The sequence below is a fragment of the Silurus aristotelis genome, assembly GCF_946808225.1.
Source record: "Silurus aristotelis genome assembly, chromosome: 1".
NCBI lineage: Eukaryota > Metazoa > Chordata > Actinopteri > Siluriformes > Siluridae > Silurus > Silurus aristotelis.
The window spans coordinates 17,076,427-17,100,792 of record NC_139574.1 but is presented as its reverse complement, the minus strand read 5'-3'; the positions used below and the strand labels follow the sequence as shown (position 1 = coordinate 17,100,792).

General features: G+C 37.2%; 1 protein-coding gene across 1 annotated transcript; it reads right to left on the bottom strand.

Annotated features, from left to right (window-relative positions):
• Positions 1-1,379: 1,379 nt before the first annotated feature.
• On the bottom strand, positions 1,380-14,138 carry cenpw (centromere protein W). Its single transcript, XM_083542730.1, has 3 exons — positions 13,916-14,138; positions 3,802-3,915; positions 1,380-1,869 (listed from the first exon to the last, which is right to left on the bottom strand). Exons 1-3 carry the CDS (start codon positions 14,000-14,002, stop codon positions 1,843-1,845), a joined length of 228 nt encoding a protein of 75 aa, XP_083398856.1. The 5' UTR covers positions 14,003-14,138; the 3' UTR covers positions 1,380-1,842.
• Positions 14,139-24,366: the final 10,228 nt, after the last annotated feature.

The following is a 24,366-nucleotide window of genomic DNA, read 5'->3' as shown; positions in this document are numbered from 1 at the left end:
ACCCAGCTTTTTAGATTTTTACTGTCAAAAGTGCTAACTGTAGAGACATTAATATATGGTATTTTATTGTTTTTGCGAAATCCTTCAGCTTTTCTTTTTTTTTTCTTTTATATAGAATAGTGAACATTACAATTTTTAATAAGCACAACATGTTTTGTATTGTAATGTATTGAAATTGTATAAAATGCACTAAATTATATTAAAAATTATTTTCTGAAGGATGCCAATGCAATACCATTGCTTACTCTTTTGCACTGTATAGGCAAGGGATAGTTATGCAAGTTGGAAGTTCACAATGATTAAGTGACCTTTTTGCTTGTATAATGACAGAACAGTAAACATCATATTTAGTGCTAGTTTTAGGCTGGAATGACTAAGTAAGACTTAAAGTGTTTGGCACAGTATATAACTGATTTATTTTCCACATACTTTGTAGAAAGGAGAAATTTCACCTTGTGTTCAACATTAATGAATTCAAAGATCATAGAATTTTTAGTATGGCCGCCCTCTACTGGCCATGAAAGGTGAGGGACAGGTCATGACCACAGTCAATCAGCCCTTGCAGGATGACCTCAGTCTCTAATCAGACAACATACAGAAATATGATGAATAAGCTGATGGGAAGAAGCATCTGTTTTCAGTGTGCAAGTAACTTAGATGTTTGCTGGATTAAGATAAGAAAGGTGGAGCTAGAGGTCTGGAGAACATTCCAATTTTTTTTTTTTTTTTTTTTAAAAGACATGCTATCAAAGCCTACTTAATAAAAAAAATAAAGCGCAAGTGAAAAGAAAAGCACAGCAGACACATTCCAATTAACTCTGACAGTAGGGATTAGGGCTGGGTGCCTCACGTTCCATGTGGTCATCAGTGAGATACCCTGGCATCAATACACACACAAAGGAAGATCCAAACATTTACTTTCCTCTGGTCCAAGGTCAAGTCCTTTGTTCTTTTAACTTCCCAAATTATCCAAGAGGCAATGTCCTGCTTCAGGAATAGAGTTAATTAGCACTAGATGCACCAGTTGGCCAAATGCTTAGCCTCAATGGAGATATATTACTGTAAGAGATTGTGTTAACTGTCATAAGGGAAAAGAAAGTAACTCTCTGTACATAATTAGAGTTTAAATGAAGGCAACAGCCTTAGAAGGTTGATATTGTGTCAACAAAGATATTATCTGCATTTCCTTTCATGATAAAAAAAGTGTTCTTGCTAAAATCCTGCTTTGAGGATTGACTCTGAGATAATAGTTCTACTGTTATATGTGGCATTCGGCCAACTCTTTTATTTATTTATTTATTTATACATATATTCAAATGCTTATAACGCGAAGGGGAGGTAGAGACCGAGGGAGTGTCAGGTAACATATTACACCCAAGTTAAGTGGCAAAAATTGTTTATTAACACATTAAGTACTAATAAAAATCCAAAATACAGGAGGAAAACATTTGTGGCTACAGATATTCAGCCCTGATATCATCAGTCACGGGCCAAACGTTTATACACAGCTATTTCCCAACACTAATCAAAAGCAAGAGGTCAACAGTAATGGAGAGGAAAAGTGAACACGGGGAATCTCCACTGGGAATTAATCTTAGAGGGAGTGTTTGAACACTATCTTGCAGGTTGCACATGTTAGAACTACTAAGTCAAATTTAAAAAGAGAAGAAAGTCTTGAAGGTAAAGATGAGTAAATGGTAAGCGTAAGTTTGACCCATGGCAAGACTCATGTGTCCTGGCCCCAGCGAGAGGTCGAGTCTGGAGTGCACTGGATACCTGGGCTCTCTCAGACTATGGGCTCTGTGCAGCTTCAGGCTCACAGAGGAAGCAATGTGGTCCACCTCATCCTCGTGTGCTCTTTAACAGTTTCTGGAAGGCAAACGGAAAGACAGAAGAGGCATAACAGCATAACGAAATCAAACAGCTCATTCTTCGTCTATGTCAGTCACAAAACAGCCTTCCAGCTACGCTTCTCATTTCCGTTCTTCTCATTTGCTCAGATTTGCTCGGTTATTTTCAATTTATTACAGCTGTGTGACATGAGCAAACGACCTAAGACATGTCATTTCTAAAATATTTGGTTGTGACAGGTTGTAATGAGTCTGCTCTTTAGCACAGCAACCAGACCATTATTCACACCACTTCAGCTCATGCATGAATAGCACTCAACTCTGCATTGAATTACATCTAAATCAAATAAGCTTCTCTACATCAGAAAAATGAATGCATCATGCTGACTTAAAGCTGGATGGAGGAGTATTTAACACTACTTTGACATTTATTTGGGTTAAAATAAATATTTGAAATTACATACACAGGCAAGGAAGTAAAAAAAAAATAATAAAAATATTTGTAATTGTCTTAAAATCAATTTTTTTTTTTTTTATTCTTTACAGATAATACCAATGTCTGTGAGCATTTGGATTTTCAGTGGGCATTTAAAATGGCTTTAAACAAAATGGGCACATTGTGAAAAAAAATCTTCATATCACTTGAGAAATGTGTGAATTCTTCCTTTATTTATTTTTTCATCTTGCTGGCATTGTTGTTAATTTGTAAATCAATCTAATTCAATCCATTTCGTTTAAACCACCTTACTAACAGGTACTAAGGACTGCTTTACTTTGTTGGACACGGATTTTAATTTAACCTTCATAACCTCATAACTCACATGTACCCACATGCAAGTAAAACTTTCTGCTTGCATGATCACACTTTAGGAAGCAAAATAAAATCCTGAATAGTGTATGCATATCTCCTTTGCATATCTGGATCTGGATCCAGCTAGAACACGTTATTTATTCAATTCCTTAAACTATTTGGTAATATTTATACTGCTTTTATCGTGATCAAAAATGGTGCTTCCCTAAAACTGACGTGTCTGACGTGTGTTTACTTTCGTAAGTGTTCCCATTTAAAAGTATGCAACTCTGTACTCATACCTGATTTTTACACTATAATGTTGAAAGAGGTGTTCAAACCCTCGATTAGTCTTAGAATAACATATATACTAACCTATATTCTGGAGACATCTGTGAAGGATTTCAGCCATTCACATCAAAGTGTAAGCCTACATATAAACACCTATGTTCCTTTTTACACGAGTAAGAAATGCTGAAAAAGTAACATTAATAGAAATGTGATGAAGTCCACTTAGAATGACCTACATCTAATCTACGTGTCTAGAATTTATTTTAGGAGCCATGAAGCTTTCCCTCAACCAAAGATAGACAGGTCCTTACCATTTTTTTGACTATAACTAGATTAAAAATTAATAAAAAAAAAAAATATTTTAAATAGGAGTGGGTGGTACTAGATTAGTGGGAACCAGACCCATACTCATCCCTGACACATACTGCTGTACAGAGCAGTGAAGCAGCACTGGATGACATCTGTTAGCAATGCAGCCTGATTGAATTATTATGTATGTGAAACTTAATCCATCTGATCAGGTCACCCTCTGTGCTTTAAAGGCCTAACACCTACTCAAACCAACGCATACTTCGATTCTTAAATAAGCACTAGACTGAGGAAAAGCATGTTTCCTATGCTGCCCAGTAAAGCAGCAGAACTTAAACAATTTTGTAAACGCTTACATCCCATCAAAAAAGAATGAAAATCAATTACAGATCATTAGCAAAGGAGCAAAAGCAATAAACACTGAATCGATGGAAGTGGAGCATAGACTGGTGAATATATGAAATGATATATTACAAGATCAGAAACAATGAGGCTTTTCCTACTTTAAGTAGCATGTCGTTCAGTCTGAAATAGAACTTTAAACCAAACTAGGCACGATACCTTCGCAACAGCTTTGACGTGGTGCACTTTGATAGTAGCCGTTTTCTCCTCAAAGGCCTTGATTCTGGACTCTTCTGCCAGCCGATGTAAGACAAGCAGCAGATTCAGCTGGACCTGATTACACAACACAAACCCAACAATTACTCATCTGTGACAATACGATAACATTTTATGCAGGAGTCATCCAAAAACAGCTTATGCATGATAAATGACAACGACTTCAATGGATACTTTATTTTATCACACCGAAGGAGTTACACATTGAAATTCATCTTCAAATTGTTGTAAATCACACAGAAACACTATACGATTACTCTAAACGAGCAGTGGCCAAAAAACACAGTGTGGGGTTTTGCATTGTTTTCCATCACTTCTCATAAATCACATCTTTCTTCACACTTTGGGGAAACGTGCCACATGGGACGAGCTTGCCAGACACTACATGGCCTAAAGTATTTATACACCTGACTGTTTTACTTAACAGCATGACATTTCCCTCAATTAGGGCCATTAATGAGTCCAAACCTGACAATGATACTATGCATAAAGCAAGGACCATGAAGCAATAGTTTTCAAAAGTTGTAGAGCAGAGGAACTTGAGTTATGATGAGGTGTCCACAAGCCTCTGAACACAGTGTGTGTATATACACATCATGAATTGTATATCAATCAGGAACTGGGATCAGGGATGGTTAGTAATGCTTCACTTTTTCTTCCTGTAAAACTTATTTAATCCATTTTCAATTGTTCATTCAATGGCAAAAAAAAAAAAATCAATAGGTCAACAAATCCTGAGAGGTTTCCTCCAGGTCTCTTAATTATGCACCTTATCAATGCACCGCCGCCCAGGTTCGATTCCCAGTCAGGGAACCAACCCCATCTATTAGGGTTGCACGAGCCAGTGCACTCTTAGTGCCAGTCCCAAGCCCAGATAAATGGGGGGGGTTGTGCTAGGAAGGGCATCCAGTGTAAAACGTGCCAAATCGAACATGCGGATCACGAATACGGATGATCCGCTGTGGCGACCCCTAATAGGAGAAGCCAAAAGAAAGTTTTATCAATGCATCCTTGTGTTTGCAAATACACCGTCCCTGAGAGGCTCAGCCTGATACATGGCCTCAACTCCAATGAAATCCTGTCATGACCTATAACTTACCTAACAAGCGGGGGAACGGGAAAAAAAAAAAAAAAAAAAACCCCCACGAAAAGTAAATATAAACATCGTACAGAAAGAATTAATAAAAAATAAAATGGTCTCACTCGTCACTTGTTCAGATACATTTTGCTTCAATCATTTTGACAATTTGAACCAAATGATCAGCAAACAACATAACCTCTATAAATTGTTTAAAAGTGAAATAAGGCTGCCTATATCAAGACAATCAAATAATAGGAAAGCATTTTTAAATTGAGAAATTGGAAATTGAGGATAATTGATTTGTTTAACACAGTATATAATTCTATGAGTAGAGTCCAATTCTAACCAATTCTAATATTGATGTATCTCATAAATAGTAAAATGTATGTATAAGACAAAGCTTTCTCTAAAAATGCATTTCCAAAGGTAGAATTAATATTAATTAGTGATGGGCACAGTTACATTTCAAACAAATACATTTTTCATGATTAAATATAATTAATTCAGTTTTGTATATATAATAAATATAGTGAAATTAAACTTGGGGAAAATGCATCCAAAAAAGGTTTAAGGAATCAAACTGTTTCATGAAGAACTGAGATTAAAACCGATTATAGCTAGTCACGCTTGCCACAACGCAAGTCCACACTGACCACACACAAAATCTCAGTAATTCATAAGAGTCCTATGTACCATCTTAAGTTCTTCTGACCACATCTTCTTGTGTTCTTCCTTTCAATCATCTGTGTACGCCTGTAAACGTATATATGAAGTAAGTGTCTGGCTTCGTAAACCACATCCAGAAAAATTTCCAAACACAGCTAATGATTTCATCGTGCATGTACATGATGACCATTTGGATGCAATTTAAATCTATTAATACCTCATTTTCATAATTGTAGGTCATCTCTGGGGCGTCTGAACATTTTTCCAACAGCTGCTCTTAAGAAAGGTTGTCGGGAGAATGAAAGCCGAGAAGCTCAGACATGCACTGCGCCAAAGGCTTTGCCAATACATAACGACTCACCCTAACTGATTAAAGCGAAGGCCATGCTCTTCACCGCCTCGCACAAACACACAAAGTTTGTGGAAACATCAGAGAGGAAAGGGTGGCTAAAAAACGTGTAAGCATCCGAGCTACAGATTAGAAGACTAATGGTCCCTCAAGATTGTTACTGATTCCATATAAATGAGAAAAATTACAGGAATGGAACAATTTTAAATAAATTACACTCATTCATTACTAATGCTGAATGAATCAAAACAAGACATTAGAGCTGTTTTTTGTGAAAGAACCAGACGGTGCAAATCAATTGTCACTCAAATAAATACGAACAGGCTAAGCAGTAAGTTTGCAAAAGTGTTCCGACACTTTCTCTGTGTGTACAGAGTGTACAATCATATTAAACAAACACACAGCGTGAGAAAATTCATTCATTTGTGAGATCAATGATCAACATTCCATTGAGATGTGCTGCTTCGGGTAATGTTCACGTCATCATGGAGGGGAAAATACGGACTCAGTGATTGACTCTGGCATGAATGATGTTGCCAAATGGTTGCCTTAAGTATTTTACCAATTGCTAATTTCCTGAGATTTTTTTTTATTCTGAATGGTCCATTAAGACCATTAAGACCATAATTCATTAGGCAGCAGGTCTGCGGACTGAAACACCTTGGTGATGAGACGTCAACAGTAAATGGCCAGACTGGTTCGATATGACAGAGGCGCTGCTACAATCAGAAAGAGTACGTTTTTTGCACTTACAAGGAATTTGTTTTGGTGACAGTTGCACTTTTTTTTAATGATAAATAAAAATAAACATAGTAATACATTATTAATTTTTTTTTTTAAGTCAGATAAGCACTGTGTAATTGTGGTGAGCAGAAAAAAAACATCTCTGTATGCTACAACAGCAGAAGTCCTAGAACAAAAAGCTGAGGCAACAGTGGGCACAGACCCTAAGCTGAACAGCTAAAGATCGGAAAAACATACCCTAACCTTCTAAACCTAATGAAGGGCAGTGGTAGCTCAATTGCTAAATGTAAACTACGGGGTCAGAAGGTCAGGAGTTCAAACCCTACAATGCTCAATTCAAGCCACCACCGCTGGGTCAACCCTTATCTGCCCAGAGGTATAAACGCGAGAAACTTACGCCAATCTGTAATAAAACGTCTGGCAAATGTATCCCGGTTTCTGCTGAAGCACTACAGATGTAGAGTTATATTTTGGCACCAAATGCATCACATCGATCCAACATCTATAAATCTGAAAAATCTGCAAGAATTGGATGCAGGAATAGTGCAATCAAATCAAAATAGACCAGAAGATATTTTTTTCAACAGCCTGTGGAATCCATGCCTTGAACAATTGGGGATGTTTGAGAGCAAAGTGGTTGTTCCTAATTCCATGCTCAGTGAGTGTGAGCATCATTAATGAATGTTCTCTGTTTCACTGAGAAGGCGTCCCTAGCTTGTAGACGAATGTAGAAAACACTTCACAGCTTCCCAGAAGGATAAAACTGATTATTTTCAAGTTTAATCGACCATCAAATGCTACAGACTCAATCGCAGTTCAACGTAAGAACAAAGGATGATGTTACGCCACTGCCCCAACCTTAACACACTAATAACCTTGAGCAAAGAAAATGGCAAGCCAAGTCTACAGAGCAGCACAAAGAGCTAGAATGAATCTTATTACACAAGTGACTCACAAGTAATAGTTCATACTTGGATATTTCATTGCATGCAGGGAATTTTGACTGAATATAATTAAAGCTTTCATTTTAATTAAGTCACGGTTCCAAAATATCTCAAAGCTACATGCACAAAACATTTTGAATCATTCTTCAGTGATATCTAATACAGCCACACATATTCTCAGGCAATTCTGACTCAAACACATTACAATATTTTATGAGACAATCTTTTATCATAATCAATAATTCTTATATTTTTATATGGCTCAGCCTGTCCTGGGAGGGGGAGGGGGGTGTTTCTAGTTATATCATTGTAGAAGGCAATTATGGTCTTGTTCGAAATTCCATTAAAAGAACAGAAAACCAGATCAAACCAGTTATTCATTCATAGTACGATGGAGAAAAAAGGGGCTTTTATTCATTTTCCTCTTATTCTTTCTTTGAGTTTAAAGGCTGGATTAGACCCCCGTAAAGCTGCGCTCCTTTCAGACAGGTTTTTACATCTTAGGAGGGTCTCCACCTCCAGTCTCAATAAAGCAAGTCCAGCTGCAATAGCTTTTTAATTAGGAGCCATTAATGCATGGACAGTGTGTACCTAATACATACACACACACACACACACACACACACACACACACACACACACACACACACACACACACACACACACACACACACACACACACACTTTTTAATTAACCTGGAGGAAACTAGTGAAAACTATATCGCATTTTCCAGCACTTTCCAAGTAAATACCACAGCTATATTTAGCCACTTAACTCTGTTTTTTGGAAAGAGGTGGCTTTAAATCATTATAACTGATCTGTTTTTATTGCTAGTCAGTGCTGTGTGTACTACAATATCATAATATAGCCTGCTAATAATGATTTTATATGTCGTTCCACCATTACAAATCGAAGGTTCGAATCAATCTGTGAAAATTGCATAACTTTTAAACTGACCAATTCATGAGCAACGCATGTGTTCAGAAGAATAATAGGATACAAATACTTTAGCATTGGATATAAAAGCCATAAAAAATAAATAAAAAATACTTCTATTAACAACATAACGTCTACAGTCAAGTTGTGTTTATCTTTACTCCTTTGTACTACTAATACTTTTAAGAGTCATGCCACTGTTATCATCAATACATGAGTTACTGGATGTGTTCTTTATTTGAGAGGTCATTTCCCATCAGTATATTTGGTTTAATTATAAATATTAAGTATATAGTCTCAAACTTAGCAGTCATACATATCAGATGGGTGTCTTGTCTAATAACTTGTATAATAACCTGAAATAATTCTCAAAAATGTTTTGTCAGCTGCAGTGGGCACAGATACTAAGATGAACAGATAAAAATCAGAAAAACAGAGCCTAGTTTTGATATATATATATATATATATATATATATATATATATATATATATATATATATATATATATATATATATATATATATATATTATAATGTGGACTTATGGTCAGGAAGTCAGGAGTTCAGACTCTGCACTGCCTAGCTGCCACTGCTGGGTTAATCTTTATCTGCCAAAAGATTCAAATGTGATAAACATAAGACAGTGTGGTTAGGGTGCCTGCCAAATAAATCCCTACTTCTGCTGAAGAACACATACAGTGGGTACGGAAAGTATTCAGACCCCCTTAAATTTTTCACTCTTTGTTATATTGCAGCCATTTGCTAAAATCATTTAAGTTCATTTATTTTCCTCATGAATGTACACATAGCACCCCATACTGACAGAAAAACACAGAATTGTTGACCTTTTTGCAGATTTATTAAAAAAGAAAAACTGAAATATCACATGGTCCTAAGTATTCAGACCCTTTGCTGTGACACTCAAATATTTACCTCAGGTGCTTTCCATTTCTTCTGATCATCCTTGAGATGGTTCTACACCTTCATTTGAGTCCAGAAATTTTTTATTATACTGATTGGACTTGATTGGGAAAGCCACACACCTGTTTATATAAGACCTTACAGATCACAATGCATGTCAGAGCAAATGAGAATCATTAAGGTCAAAGGAACTGCCTGAGGAGCTCAGTGACAGAATTGTGGCAAGGCACAGATCTGGCCAAGGTTCCAAAAATTTTTTTGCTGCACTTAAGGTTCCTAAGAGCACAGTGGCCTCCATAATCCTCAAATGGAAGATGTTTGGGACGACCAGAACCATTCCTAGAGCTGGCCGTCCGGCCAAACTGAGCTATCGGGGGAGAAGAGCCTTGGTGAGAGAGGTAAAGAAGAACCCAAAGATCACTGTGGCTGAGCTCCAGAGATGCAGTCGGGAGATGGGAGAAAGTTGTAGAAAGTCAACCATCACTGCAGCCCTTCACCAGTGGGGCTTCATAGCAGAGTGGCCCGACGGAAGCCTCTCCTCAGTGCAGGACACATGAAAACCTGCATGGAGTTCTCCAAGATGGTGAGAAATAAGATTCTCTGGTCTGATGAGACCAAGATAGAACTTTTTGGCCTTAATTCTAAGCGGTATGTGTTGAGAAAACCAGGCACTGCTCATCACCTGTCCAGTATAGTCTCAACAATGAAGCATGGTGGTGGCAGCATCATGCTGTGGGGGTGTTTTTCAGCTGCAGGGACAGGACGACTGGTTGCAATCAAGGGAAAGATGAATGCGGCCAAGCACAGGGATATCCTGGACGAAAACCTTCTCCAGAGTGCTCTGGACCTCAGACTGGGCTGAAGGTTTACCTTCCAACAAGACAATGAACCTAAGCACACAGCTAAAATAACGATGGAGTGGCTTCACAACAACTCCGTGACTGTTCTTGAATGGCCCAGCCAGAGCAATGACTTAAACCCAATTGAGCATCTCTGGAGAGACCTAAAAATAGCTGTCCACCAACGTTTACCGTCCAACTTGACAGAACTGGAGAGGATCTGCAAGGAGGAATGGCAGAGGATCCCTGAATCCAGGTGTGAAAAACTTGTTGCAGCCTTCCCAAAAAGACTCATGGCTGTATTAAATCAAAAGGGGGCTTCTACTAAATACTGAGCAAAGGGTCTGAATACTTAGGACCATGTGATATTTCAGTTTTTCTTTTTTAATAAATCTGCAACAGTGTCAACAATTCTGTGTTTTTCTGTCAATATAGGGTGCTGTGTGTACATTCATGAGGAAAAGAAATGAACTTAAATGATTTTAGCAAATGGCTGCAAAATAAAAAAGAGTGAAAAATTGAAGGGGGTCTGAATACTTTCTGTACCCACTGTATGTGGGATTATAATCTGGCAACTACTACATTAACCCATCATGGATCTTGTCAACAGTCCATGCTGGTGGAGGTGGTAAAATAATGTGGGGAATTGGTCCTTGGCACACTAATACCAAATCACTCCTACATTCCATTTGAGTATTGTTGTTCACCATGATGAATCCTTCAGGGCCATAATTTATCCATTTTCTTAAGGCTTACTGTATAACAGAGGCGGAGAGCTTTGAGAGCAAAGTGTCTGGTCCTAATACCGAATACATACAAATATAGAAAACACTTCACAGCTTCCATAAGAAATAAAAAAAGAAAGTCTTTGAACATGGACTGCTCTGTATTTGTTCAGCATAACTGTGGAAAGGACACAAAACAATGTGCTTTGAGCGAGTGTTTTAACTTTGAATGCACTTGCGGCTACCTTGTTTGGTGTGGACCTGTCAAACCTTTTTGTTTAGACACTATATATAAACACATACAAATCATGTACTGGGTGTGCACCAAATAACTCAATGTTGGTTTGTCAAAATAGGTACATTTTTCTAATTCTTTTTTTTATACTCTCAAGACATTTGGGTTTTAGATCAAAAGATGAGTGATAATAAATAAGAATTTCAGGTTTGAATTTCTGATATGTAATCTAGAAGCTTTAATTAACATAACACCTTTGGTGACAGAACCAACCATTCTTAAGTTAGTAAAAGTGTACTGGAACAAGCTTTAGTCAATTTATTTGAAAGTTGCTCCTGTATGCTGTATGTGAAAGAAAATAAAAGTTGTCCTTCCCACTTATTGTCTACCTGGTGTTGCCCACCACTCACTCAACACACACACACACACACACACACACACACACACACACACACACAGATGTTCACTATATGTCAACTATAGGCAAAACTCGACAAATCTGATTGCGGTCAGTGTCTTTCTGCATAATAAATATAAAAATGTAAAAATGTATGAGCCTGTTCCAAAAGCAGTTATGCAAGCCCAGATCATGACAATACATCCACCATGCTTGACCAGTCAGCTGGTATGTTTTGGATCATGAGCAGATCCTTTCCTTCTCCACAATTTGACCTTTCTATCACTTTGGTAAAGAGATGAATCTTGGTTCCAGAACATTTGTGGCTCAGCTTTGCATTTGTTCCATGCATTATGGTTTTCCTGGGGATTTAAAATTAAGGCAAATTGTGTGTTTTTCTGTCCAGCTGTTCTTGAAAGGTCTGACTCAAAATGTCCTTGTAAATATACCTGCAACCAAATCAATTTCTCTTTCTCTGTCAGCTATTTTACAATGAAGAAAAAAAAAAAAAAACAGCTATTAAATCAACACAGATATATTTAAACCTGTGAGGTTTGCTACAGATGTGGTTTTCTAGCTCTGACTAGTGCACTCTCTGACCATCCAATTAAAGGATGTGAAAATGCTGGCGTTATTGTACGCCTGCTAGCATCATTCTCAGTACTTTATGCTGCAGGCACCCACAGTGTTGATTCTGAATGGGCGCAATGCAGATTCCTTTGACCCCAGCAACACAAGATGTGACAGCTGAAATCTGATTCGATAGAACATCTAACAAAAACTTACACTACGTTGCGCCTTTCCGAGAAAAACGCTATGAAATGAAGACATTAGACTACCACTGGTTCAAACAGCTGGTCATTTAACACATCTAAGAACCAATGTCAGAAAATAAAACCGACAATTCTAAGCTCATTTTATTTTCATTTTTTATTCTAAACACACATTTGTCTTCAGTATACAGCAAAAACAAATGCATTGGTTTCACTGTTGTAATACTTTCAGAGAGTACTAGTTACATTTAGTTTTCAGTGCTTTGACTTTTAATATCAGGTATACTCCAAAATAAAGCTGCATAAAGAAATATCAATAAACTAGTTCTTGTTATCCCCTGATGTATTTGCTTGATTACTGGTGGAATCTCTATTACAACATGTATTATATATATAAGCTTTGTTGACACACTGTTTTGAACTTGTTTGGATACTTGGTGGTGTCTACTTTGCACGAACATACAGTGCAGCATCAGTTAAACAGCAAGCAAAATATTTTGACAGTAATAACTGAGGGAAGAAACTCCTGAATAACTTGCCACCTGTATTTGCTCGATTTTTTGAAGTAGTTGAAAAGAAGTGATGATAATTCATAATTCATGATGATCTTAATTGAGATTAATCAGTGTTTGGCTCATTGATATTCTATTAATAGACTGGTGTGCTGAGAGTAAAAAGTCTTTTCACAGTTGATTAAGCAAGAGGGTTGCAACAAAAATGATAATAGGACATTATAGTCATAATAAATGATAGTACATTGGACACTTAAGTACATTTGAGGGCAAATACTTTTGTACTTTTACTCAAGTGAGAGTTTAAATGGAGCACTTTTACTTTTACTGGAGTCATATTTTACTGAGTGTATCTGTACTTTAACTGCTGGGTCTCCACATTTTTGAGGTTGTGATAGATTGGTAGTTTTAAAACAGCATACATGGTTATTAATCTGAAGAAGAAAAAAAAACAATTATGGAAAAATCGAAATCGGGGATCTTTTGTATAGTTGTTGATAGTACAGCATTTGAAATCCGAGTTAAAAAATGTAAATGTAAATGGCTTGATTTTTTTTTTTAAGTCAGTCAAAGTTTCAAATTGTACACTTTAGAAAGGCAATAATAATATAAAAGTGGGAAATTTATATATATAAAAAAAAAAAGGAGATTTACAAACTGGCCTGCAGTATTTTACTGTGCAAGTCGGTATAATGGACCAGCAATCCTGGATTCACTTCACCGCGGTTCTGTTTCTAAATGCATTATAAAATACAGACAAGTTAATGTTTGTATTTAAACGATTTATCTGCATAGAATCGTCAACCACGAGTGCAGTATTAACGCGGATCTGTGAAATCATTTATCCATAAATGTCGATTAGACTTACACCAGGTTGTATCACTATTTAGCAAACTAACGTTAGCTGACAGTTTCATGTCGCGCCCCAAACTTACCATCAAGTCTGCGTTTTTTCCAATCCGTATGTCCGATTTCTTTTTCATGTGCGATTTAAGAACTGCTCTCGGTGCCTTCTTTAACATGACTATTTTTATAAGTTTGTGCTCAAACACAGGAAAACAAACACAACATTTACAAACGTTTTAAACCGTCGCGCGCTTTAGTCTTGTCGCATAATGATGACGCAACGCACACATCTCCAACGCCTCTTTACAAGATTTGTGGTCCCCCCGTGAAAGGCGTTCAGGAAACCAGTATTTCATAGACTAAGTAGTGTACAAGTGAAGGGAGCAATAAGCAATACAGATACAGCCAGTTTCACGGTCCAAATAATGGTGCATTCAGATGAACGGTATAATAATATCGTACCGCGTTTTCTGTGATAGACTTCACACTGATATTATAATGTAATATAAATGTATCTACTACTACTTGTTTAGTTAAATTCAGACTTTTACGGTTAAAGCGACACCATAACATACAACAGTATAATTAATTGGTGGTATTAATTATTAGGCAGGTTTCCAAAAAAGTTCAACTGCCAAAAAATATTTTGTTCTGCCGAATTTATATTTAGAAAATATTATAGCAGGTATTTTGTGCTGTTTTGTAATTGCTATTTACAACTTATTAAGTGTTAAAGTCATCGTTAAAGTGTAGATAGACGCATGGCTATGTGCGAGCAAAAGTAACTACGCATGCGCAGAGACCCATTCATGAACTATTATACTTATTTTTAAATATTAAATAAATATAAAAAAATTATCATGCATAAAGGAGAATGTTTCAGGACAGCTGAAAATCGAGCATGGGAAATGTATATTATTTTATCTCACGTGTAAACAAAAGTGTAGATTCCGTCTGGTGCTTTAGTAATATAATAGTGGTTGTATTTAGAATAGAAGAATAGCCTTTATTTGTCACATATACATTACAGTGAAATTTGTTCTTCGCATATCCTAGTTTTGCTTGGAAACCGGGGTCAGAGTGCAGGGTCAGCCATGATACAGCGCCCCTGGAGCACAGAGGGTTAAGGGCCTTGCTCAAGGGCCCAAGAGTGGCAGCTTGGCGATACCAGGGCTTGAACCCCCGACCCTCCAATCAGTAATCCAGCGCCTTAACCACTGGAGCTACCACTCCTCCCCATATTTTTAGGGATTTTTGTTTGTTAAACAAAAATGTGTTTGTTTGTCTGTCACCAGCTTACAGAACACTGTTTTTTTTTTCTTTTGTACTTTTTAACTGGCAGGACGATAGTTGTCTATGATGTGCTCCATAATGATGTGCTCCGTAAAACGAAATGCTTTAAAAGCAATTATTTTTCTTTCATTTTTTTTTCAAAAACGTAATTTGACATCTACTAACACTGCAAATGACTACAGGCTTTAGTAAAACTGGCATGAAGCAGGTAGAGCATAGCTGCAGGCTGGTATAATTCCTTAGTAATTATGTTACGTGGCAGCTAGTAAAGCCAAGATGTTGAATGTCCTTTCTTTCCTACAGCAGAACATTAGGTATTGCTCCTAAAGTACAAAGCATACGAGACATCTGCAGATCATTTGCCGAATAAAAAAAAATTAATTAATATAATGTGTATCTGAAACTCTGCCAAGACTCAGTCTATTTTAAAGGCATGTGTTATTTTTTTTTTTTTAAATTATTATTATTATTTTGTGTGTAGGGGATTCTCTTAATGTCTTTAGTCTTTGACCTTTTGCTGGGTTTTTGCCTAGCTGCAGGCTTTATAGATCATACTCACTAATAACATGTATCAACTATACCTTCACACTTATTCCCGCTCTATCAGTTAGTCCTTAAATGACGAAAGTAAAACTGCTAAAGAAACTGAACAAATATGTCGGGATAATAGACTGTCTTAAATATTAAGTCTTATAAAAAGTGTTTTATTAAATTATCAGATTTAACAGAACATCATGTCTAGCAGTCAGTAAAAAGTAAGAAAAGAATATATTGTAGTCTCTTTGCATATTATTCTCTTTTTATATCTGGGATGATTTATAAAATCTTTAAGCTGGATATATTACAGTGGATGAAGTCACTGTTTACTGATTAGACAATAAAACATTATGGGGCTGAATGCTGGCAGAGAGTTGCAACTTGAAATCTAATATACATTTTTAAATATTTATTAAAACCTTTATTTTAGATTATTTTTCCTTTTCATTTAATGTTCAATTGCATTTAATTATCATGATGCCACATAAATAATTTTTTTAATTCATTAATATGTATACATTAAATATCACTCGCTGTAAAGCTAAAACTTGATCATCTTGAGTAGAACGATTAGCTCACACAACCAAGCAGAAACGTGACTTTTAGAAATACAATGCATACTGGATTGATTGGAGAATACAGGAATTACATTTTCTTGATGCTTGAATGCCATTCTTTTTGTAGATTGTAAACTGTCAGCGGAAAGCACCATATTTTTCCACTTTTTGGTTCGGCACCGTTCTAGCTTTCCCTGTGCTTGCGTGATCAAAGCCCTTTCATACATCATTAACTGCTAAAACAACTCCCACTATAAAGCTTTATCGCCCTCATCTTCACGCTCTGCTTTTAATTCCATTAATTTTGCACACAGTGAGCTCTGCACTTGAGCTGCTATAATCTCACCATAATATCCTGTGCTGTTTGTCAGGGAAACTATCCAAAAAGTATTGTTGTCTCTAAAATACTGAGTTTCTTTTTCCCGATGTGTGCCATAAACACTTAAAAACACTCAGGTGATACAAATGTACAATATTGCTGTGGAAACTCCGTGTTTTTATAAATCAACTAATGAGGGCAGATGGATCACAGGAGCCCTGCAGATGACATATATTTAGCCTGGTGAATTAGCTTGTTCAAACACTGTCCCAATGCACATCCAATTTATTAGGTCCATAGGGAAGGAGAAAAGACTTGGCCTTAAGCATCTGCTCTCCATGCTTGTGCCTTGTTCAACTTTATATTTACAGTTTATAGATATGTTTGAGTATCTGTCTGTTATTTCTGATCCAATCTGACATAAGAGAGAAATCCTAGGAACATTAGGTTTCATGACAATCCTTCAGTTTTCAATATGCTTTGTTTGGTTAACCATTGAGTGCCTTCTAAGGATCACTTCAGAGGTATTCTCTGAAGGTAGTTTAATAATGTGGTTTTTAATCCAGATCAAATGCTGAATTGAACATACTTTTTAATAAGTTACATTGATTGCAAATAATGCTTGGATAAAGTGCTGCTAGCATTTGATACTTTAGTCAAAAGGTCATGCAACATTTGGTGACTGGTTGAATGTAATGCAGAAAGTGCAGATGTCGAAGTCAGCTTTGGGGTAAATAAACTACTAACTCAATCTCATGTTCAATATGTCTTTCGGTTCATACAGAAGTTGTAGAGTCCAGACTCTCAACACAGGATGGCAATTTCAAGCAGGTGCATAAAGGCTATAACGTAGCCCACAAACTCGAACGAAATATATACGTTAAGGGTTTTTTTCTGTCCCTGCTGAATTTTACAACACCTTGGGTAATAAGTTCCACACACGAGTGAGCGGCGATTAAATAAAGATGTCAGTGTTGCTTTGAAGGTCCATGATTTGCACTTCATTGAACCTCAATCTTTGGTTAAAGAAATAAGAAATGAAATAAGACTATTCCAACTGCCTGTTGATACAAAAAAAGGATAATAGATATCTGTAGGTAACTGTAGATTACTAATTGCACATAAGAAGGCACTGAAGCAGACAGCCTGTCTACTTTTGATGAGTTATTTCCACTACAGAAAATCACAATATCAAATAACCTACATGTGTTAAAGTGGCATGATATACACACGACTCCTTACATGCCTCTCAGAACTTTCATTCAAATCACTACAGGCTGTTGGGCAAACATATGCTATCCTGTCTACTTTGGAGGTTACCAAAAAAAGAAAATTAATTGACAGGACCCTTCCATTGCATTTTGACTTCCTTAGTTGGACTGTCCCTACTCATTACTGAACAACAGACCATTTTTACAGCACAATCCAGCCACACATACGCATAAAATCTTTGATATTCTCCAATTACCACCCACCAGCCAGTTCTCCTCTATCATACGACAGCTGCCAATGGAGGGTAAAGGCCCACATGTGCTTCCTAAATGACACACAACCAGCCTCTGCATCTTTACATACATGGAGTTTTGATCATGGAGTGTCACAGTTGAGAAACATACTAAGAGGGAATTGCAATCTTCCTGAGCTATTTGTCGTTATTCTCATAGATGAGTTCACAAATGCCTACTTTTGTCATGACTGGCTGACAGGTAAGACAGTATAGAAATACCTGTCACTCAGAGAACATGGACGGTTTTGCGCTGTGGACTTCCATGGAATTGTAAATGCAATTTATTTATTTATTTATTTATTTTTGTATTTAGGGGATTTTAAAGCAGTGGAGTTTCCCTGATATTTTTGAACTGTTTCATTTATATAATGTAATAAGTATTTAAATGTATGTATTTGAATTGTATATTGCTTGTTTATGTAAGCTAAAATATGTTTAGAATTTTTTTTATTTTGGTAATTCATTTTGTGGATTACATTTACAATTTTTAAAGAAGGCTTTTACATTTACAGAAGCACTTCTAGACTTCTTGTTTTTACAGTGTTATCAGTCTTTGATTTTTCAAATGTTCTTTGAATAGTAAGGGGTTTTTGCTTCCCAAAATGTTTATGACCAAAATGAATAATATTTAACACTGCATGTAACTGGAATATTGTTGTGATAAAGTTTTGATTAGTTGTCCTTACAAGTCAAATTAAGGTCACTTTTAGAAAAATAAAGGAATATGACAAATATTATTAGAATACCTAGAATACTATGCATGTGGGTAATGTACAGTGAGGAAAATAAGTATTTGAACACCCTGCTATTTTGCAAGTTCTCCCACTTAGAAATCATGGAGGGGTCTGAAATTGTCATCGTAGGTGCATGTCCACTGTGAGAAACATAATCTAAAAAAAAAAAATCCAGAAATCACAATGTATGATTTTTAAACTATTTATTTGTATGATACAGCTGCAAATAAGTATTTGAACACCTGAGAAAGTCAATGTTAATATTTGGTACAGGAGCCTTTGTTTGCCATTACAGAGGTCAAACGTTTCCTGTAGTTTTTCACCAGGTTTGCACACACTGCAGGAGGGATTTTGGCCCACTCCTCCACACAGATCTTCTCTAGATCAGTCAGGTTTCTGGCCTGTCGCTGAGAAACACGGAGTTTGAGCTCCCTTGAAAGATTCTCTATTGGGTTTAGGTCTGGAGACTGGCTAGGCCACGCCAGAACCTTGATATGCTTCTTACAGAGCCACTCCTTGGTTATCCTGGCTGTGTGCTTCGGGTCATTGTCATGTTGGAAGACTCAGCCTCGACCCATCTTCAATGCTCTAACTGAGGGAAGGAGGTTGTTCCCCAAAATCTTGCAATACATGGCCCCGGTCATCCTCTCCTTAATACAGTGGGACAGTCGCCCTGTCCCATGTGCAGAAAAACACCCCCAAAGCATGATGCTACCACCCCCATGCTTCACAGTAGGGATGGTGTTCTTGGGATGGTACTCATCATTCTTCTTCCTCCAAACACGTTTAGTGGAATTATGACCCAAAAGTTCTATTTTGGTCTCATCTGACCACATGACTTTCTCCCATGACTCCTCTGGATCATCCAAATGGTCATTGGCAAACTTAAGACGTGCCTGGACATGTGCTGGTTTAAGCAGGGGAACCTTCCGTGCCATGCATGATTTCAAACCATGACGTCTTAGTGTATTACCAACAGTAACCTTGGAAACAGTGGTCCCAGCTCTTTTCAGGTTATTGACCAGCTCCTCCCGTGTAGTTCTGGGCTGATTTCTCACCTTCCTTAGGATCATTGAGACCCCACGAGTTGAGATCTTGCATGGAGCCCCAGTCCGAGGGAGATTGACAGTCATGTTTAGCTTCTTCCATTTTCTAACGATTGCACCAACAGTGGACCTTTTTTCACCAAGCTGCTTGGCAATTTCCCCGTAGCCCTTTCCAGCCTTGTGGAGGTGTACAATTTTGTCTCTAGTGTCTTTGGACAGCTCTTTGGTCTTGGCCATGTCTTGACAGGTGTCTTTATGCAGCTAACGACCTCAAACAGGTGCATCTAATTTAGGATAATAAATGTAGTGGAGGTGGACATTTTAAAGGCAGACTAACAGGTCTTTGAGGGTCAGAATTCTAGCTGATAGACAGGTGTTCAAATACTTATTTGCAGCTGTATCATACAAATAAATAGTTTAAAAATCATATGTTGTGATTTCTGGATTTTTTTTTATTTTTATTTTGTCTCTCACAGTGGACATGCACCTACGATGACAATTTCAGACCCCTCCATGATTTCTAAGTGGGAGAACTTGCAAAATAGCCGGGTGTTCATTACTTATTTTCCTCACTGTATGTTTAGAGGGTTTGTCTGGGAAATCCACTGTTATTTTGTATTCTTTAGGTTATAAGGGACAGTAACATCTGCTTTTATACATTGCTTGTATATGATTTATACAATAGTTAATATTTAAATTGAATTGCATTTAATAGAATAGAAACCATGAATGCTTAAAATTCCAATATTCTTTTCCAATATTTTTTTCATACCATAAGTAACAATGCCCTGCAGTCTTACTTTTTAGTCGAGTGAGAAAGCTGAACATCATGAGGAGAGAAAAAAATGTGGTTGGACAGTGTGGAATTATGTTTCACTGAAGGATGAAATCTCTACAAGAACCATGTGGTGCAAATTAAATTTTGTATAAATAGTTCTGGATGTTTCTATATATATATATATATATATATATATATATATATATATATATATATATATATATATATATATATATATATATATATATATATATGTGTGTGTGTGTGTGTGTGTGTGTGTGTGTGTGTGTCTGTGTGTGTCTGTGTGTATTCATGACACAATGCAATACAGTGTGAATGACGGCAACTTAAAGCAGTGTCACAGCCACAGCCTTATCACAAACAGTATTTCTTTTTACAGTTACAAAAAAAAAAAAATTTTTTTGTTGAAATGTGCGTTTACTTTTTTAAGATAAAAAATAATTACCTTTTAGAGTGAACTTTAAAAAAACACTACAAGCACATTACCTTTTTAGTTGAAATATGCATACTATGAGTAAGAACAGATAAATATGAGGATACCTCAGCAACAAGAAAGGGTACAGTACTCTTTAGTACTCTTTTGTGCCTACTGAGTTTACTAAATACACATGTCATGAATGAAGCTGACATGTGCTAATAAGCAGAATCACCTGTTCTGCCAAGGAAAATCAATCATTCAGTCTGGTGGGATGCAGTGTACATCCTGCTATACATCTGTCCTCAGCATTTCTTTTTATGCTGCTAGAATAACTACTTTACCTAACTGCAAACCCAATCCATCAGACTTGTGCTTATTTAACTAAACGTTTCAACTTCAGAGCTGAGGAGTTCATTGAGAGCTTTGTCCGTGTGGCCTTTGAAATGCAATCTGTTGCGGAAGCACGCTGAGGAGTATAGCTCTGAGAGAAAGTGGAAACAGTGAAGAGAGATGGAACATTTGTTTGCATTCCCGCATGGTGTTTATGTTCCCTGCGGTACAACGTCTGACCACAGACCCAACTGCGGTCGCACAAGCGAGACACTCCGGAGCTCCGCATATTAAGATTGACAAATATTGACAAGGTTATGGATTAGGAGGGAGGTGGTCGCTACTTGTGAAAAAAGGTTTCTGATTGAAGAACAACAAGCAGTTGTCACAGAATTGGCAATTGATTATAGTAATGAAAAAATCTGTTAAGCTTTCAAAAGTGTGTTCTTTGTTGTGAAAAATGTTTGTGCTCATTCCATCATCCTCTATCCACACATCTCGCATGCTTTATATACCACATATCTGATTTCATCAAGCTTATAATAATATCTGGATATTGTCTGTGAGACCGCACTGCTTCTCAGTTTAACAATTATTCCATATCCTGAGCATTTATCCAACTCCCTCTCCTGAACCTCCACTGCCCCCCATGGAGAGAATAATATTCTTGTCTCACTTCATGCAGTCTGTAATCTGATGACATTCCTGGGTGTCAGAGACACACTGGAGATTCCAACAGTTTGCTGTCTTATCAGAACATCATGAGCTCTCACAAGATCCACTGACTACATCCCTTCATCTGTGTTTTCTCTTTAACAGCCAGAAAACAAGTGTGGCTTATGGTGTCCTCAAAGCTTTCAGGACAGCGATCATACATTTATGCAGAAGTACAAGAACAAGCATTTATTTGATGACTAAGCTGACCATTTGTAATTCACAGTCTTGTGTCTAAAAAAAGAAAGGCAAAGGTTTTGAATTCTTGAAAAGAAAATGGCACTGATTTTACAATCTTCAAGATGGGTACTATTCTAACTATTGACTATTGTATTCTACTATTCCTTAGTATAGTTAAAGAAGTAAACTTTGTAGAGAAGGCTGATGAGTGCAGTGAGCAAATAAACCAGATTTTCCTCTCCCGGCAACACAATTGTATTAGTGTGAGTTACTAATCTTCTAAAACCCACATACCGGAAACTCAAATTTTATTTTAGATGATTACATCCACTGCTTAAACTCCCAAATCAAACATTTCATTTCATCTTCTCCCGCTTATCCGTAATTCGGGTCGCGGGGGCAGCAGTCTAAGCAGATTCCCCAGACACTTCTCCGTGTCCAGGGATCGGGCTGTCAAGGCCCCCGCCTTCGACTGCTGCCCAATCCTCTCAACCCCGGTCCCTCACGCAGGTGGTGAGCCCACAGGAAGGTGGCCCCACGTCGCTCCTTGATTTATTTTTCTCGTAAGGGTCCCCTGGAGCATAGAGGGTTAAGGGCCTTGCTCAAGGGCCCAAGAGTGGCAGCTTGGCGATACCGGGGCTTGAACCCCCGACCTTTCGATCGGTAACCCAGCGCCTTAACCGCTGGAGCCACCACTCCCCCTTCAAATCAAACATTCATAACCATATACTGACAGGTGACAAGTCAAAATAATGAAAGGACCCTAAAGGTAGGCTTTATAAAGGCTTTATCGAAGGTTAAAAGTTAAAGTGCTAAAACGTATTGCTTTAGTTTTTTACTCAATAACCTGTCACACTAAAATCTCCAATATACAGTATGTTGATCTACATTGAGATTTGGTGACTGTGCAGGCATTTTCATTTTATATACATCAAGCCAGTCAGCCTTTATGCCCTCTGTATAAGGGTTTGCTCCTCCTGAAAGAGATAGAAATGGTTCATGATTGAGTAAAAACAAAAAGTCAGATCAACCTTTGATTAATTTGTACTGACACATTCCTCTAACAGCACTTTTCCACAATAATCCTGATAAATGATTCTGGCTAAAATCGCCTCTTAATCAGCACAAAAATCATTAATAGTAAGCTAGAGATGTGCTCCTTACTCTCCCTCAAAGTCAATTGTCTGGTAGATTTAAGAACCATGCAGTTTAAAAATCATCAGCACTATTAAGTAGAAATCTCATGTGTTTATTTACCAAAACTACTGTCTTATCACTATTTAGAGTTTAGTGTTAAGCTCAATTATACCTTATTATTTTGTATTTAAAATAATGTATCCCCTGTGTGTTTTCAGTCAAACTCTTTTCAATTTACAATTTTTTTTCTGTAATAACAAGCGTATGGGCAACAATCTAACTATACTGTCCCTCTCTGTGTAGATGTGGACAGACTGTGATCTCTAACCATATAACCATATAGATGGTTATAATCTATAACTATCTACGTTAACATTTTCAATCATCCAGAGAACAAATGCTCTTGACTTTTTCCTACATGCGACATTATAATTATATGCACAAGATGCACAATTCCAACCAGATTTATTGATATTTTCCCAATTTTCTGACAGGCCTATCGGACACCCTAAAAAGGACAGAGAGAGAGAGAGAGAGAGAGAGAGAGAGAGAGAGAGAGAGAGAGAGAGAGAGAGAGAGAGAGAGACAGACAGACAGACAGACAGACAGACAGACAGACAGACAGACAGACAGACAGACAGAAATGCATACACACACAGAAACACATACAGTATATGCATACAAAAAGACAAATTCCATCTACTACTATCTCATGGCATCTGCCTGGTAGGCTAGAGTCCATGCTCAAAGTTTTCTTCTAGGATTAAATAAACTCAATCCCATCTGACTGTGAAAGCCATGGGAGCTCCTCCTGACAAGAATGTGTGTGCGGTGGGGCATGGTGCCCTCTGTTAGCTTAACAGTTTGTTTTACGTGCTTGGGTTCACTGACCTTAGCCTGTGAACATATGAGACTACAGGGCTGAGATGCCTCTTATGCTTGCAGTCCCACTCACTTAGTCTTCTTACT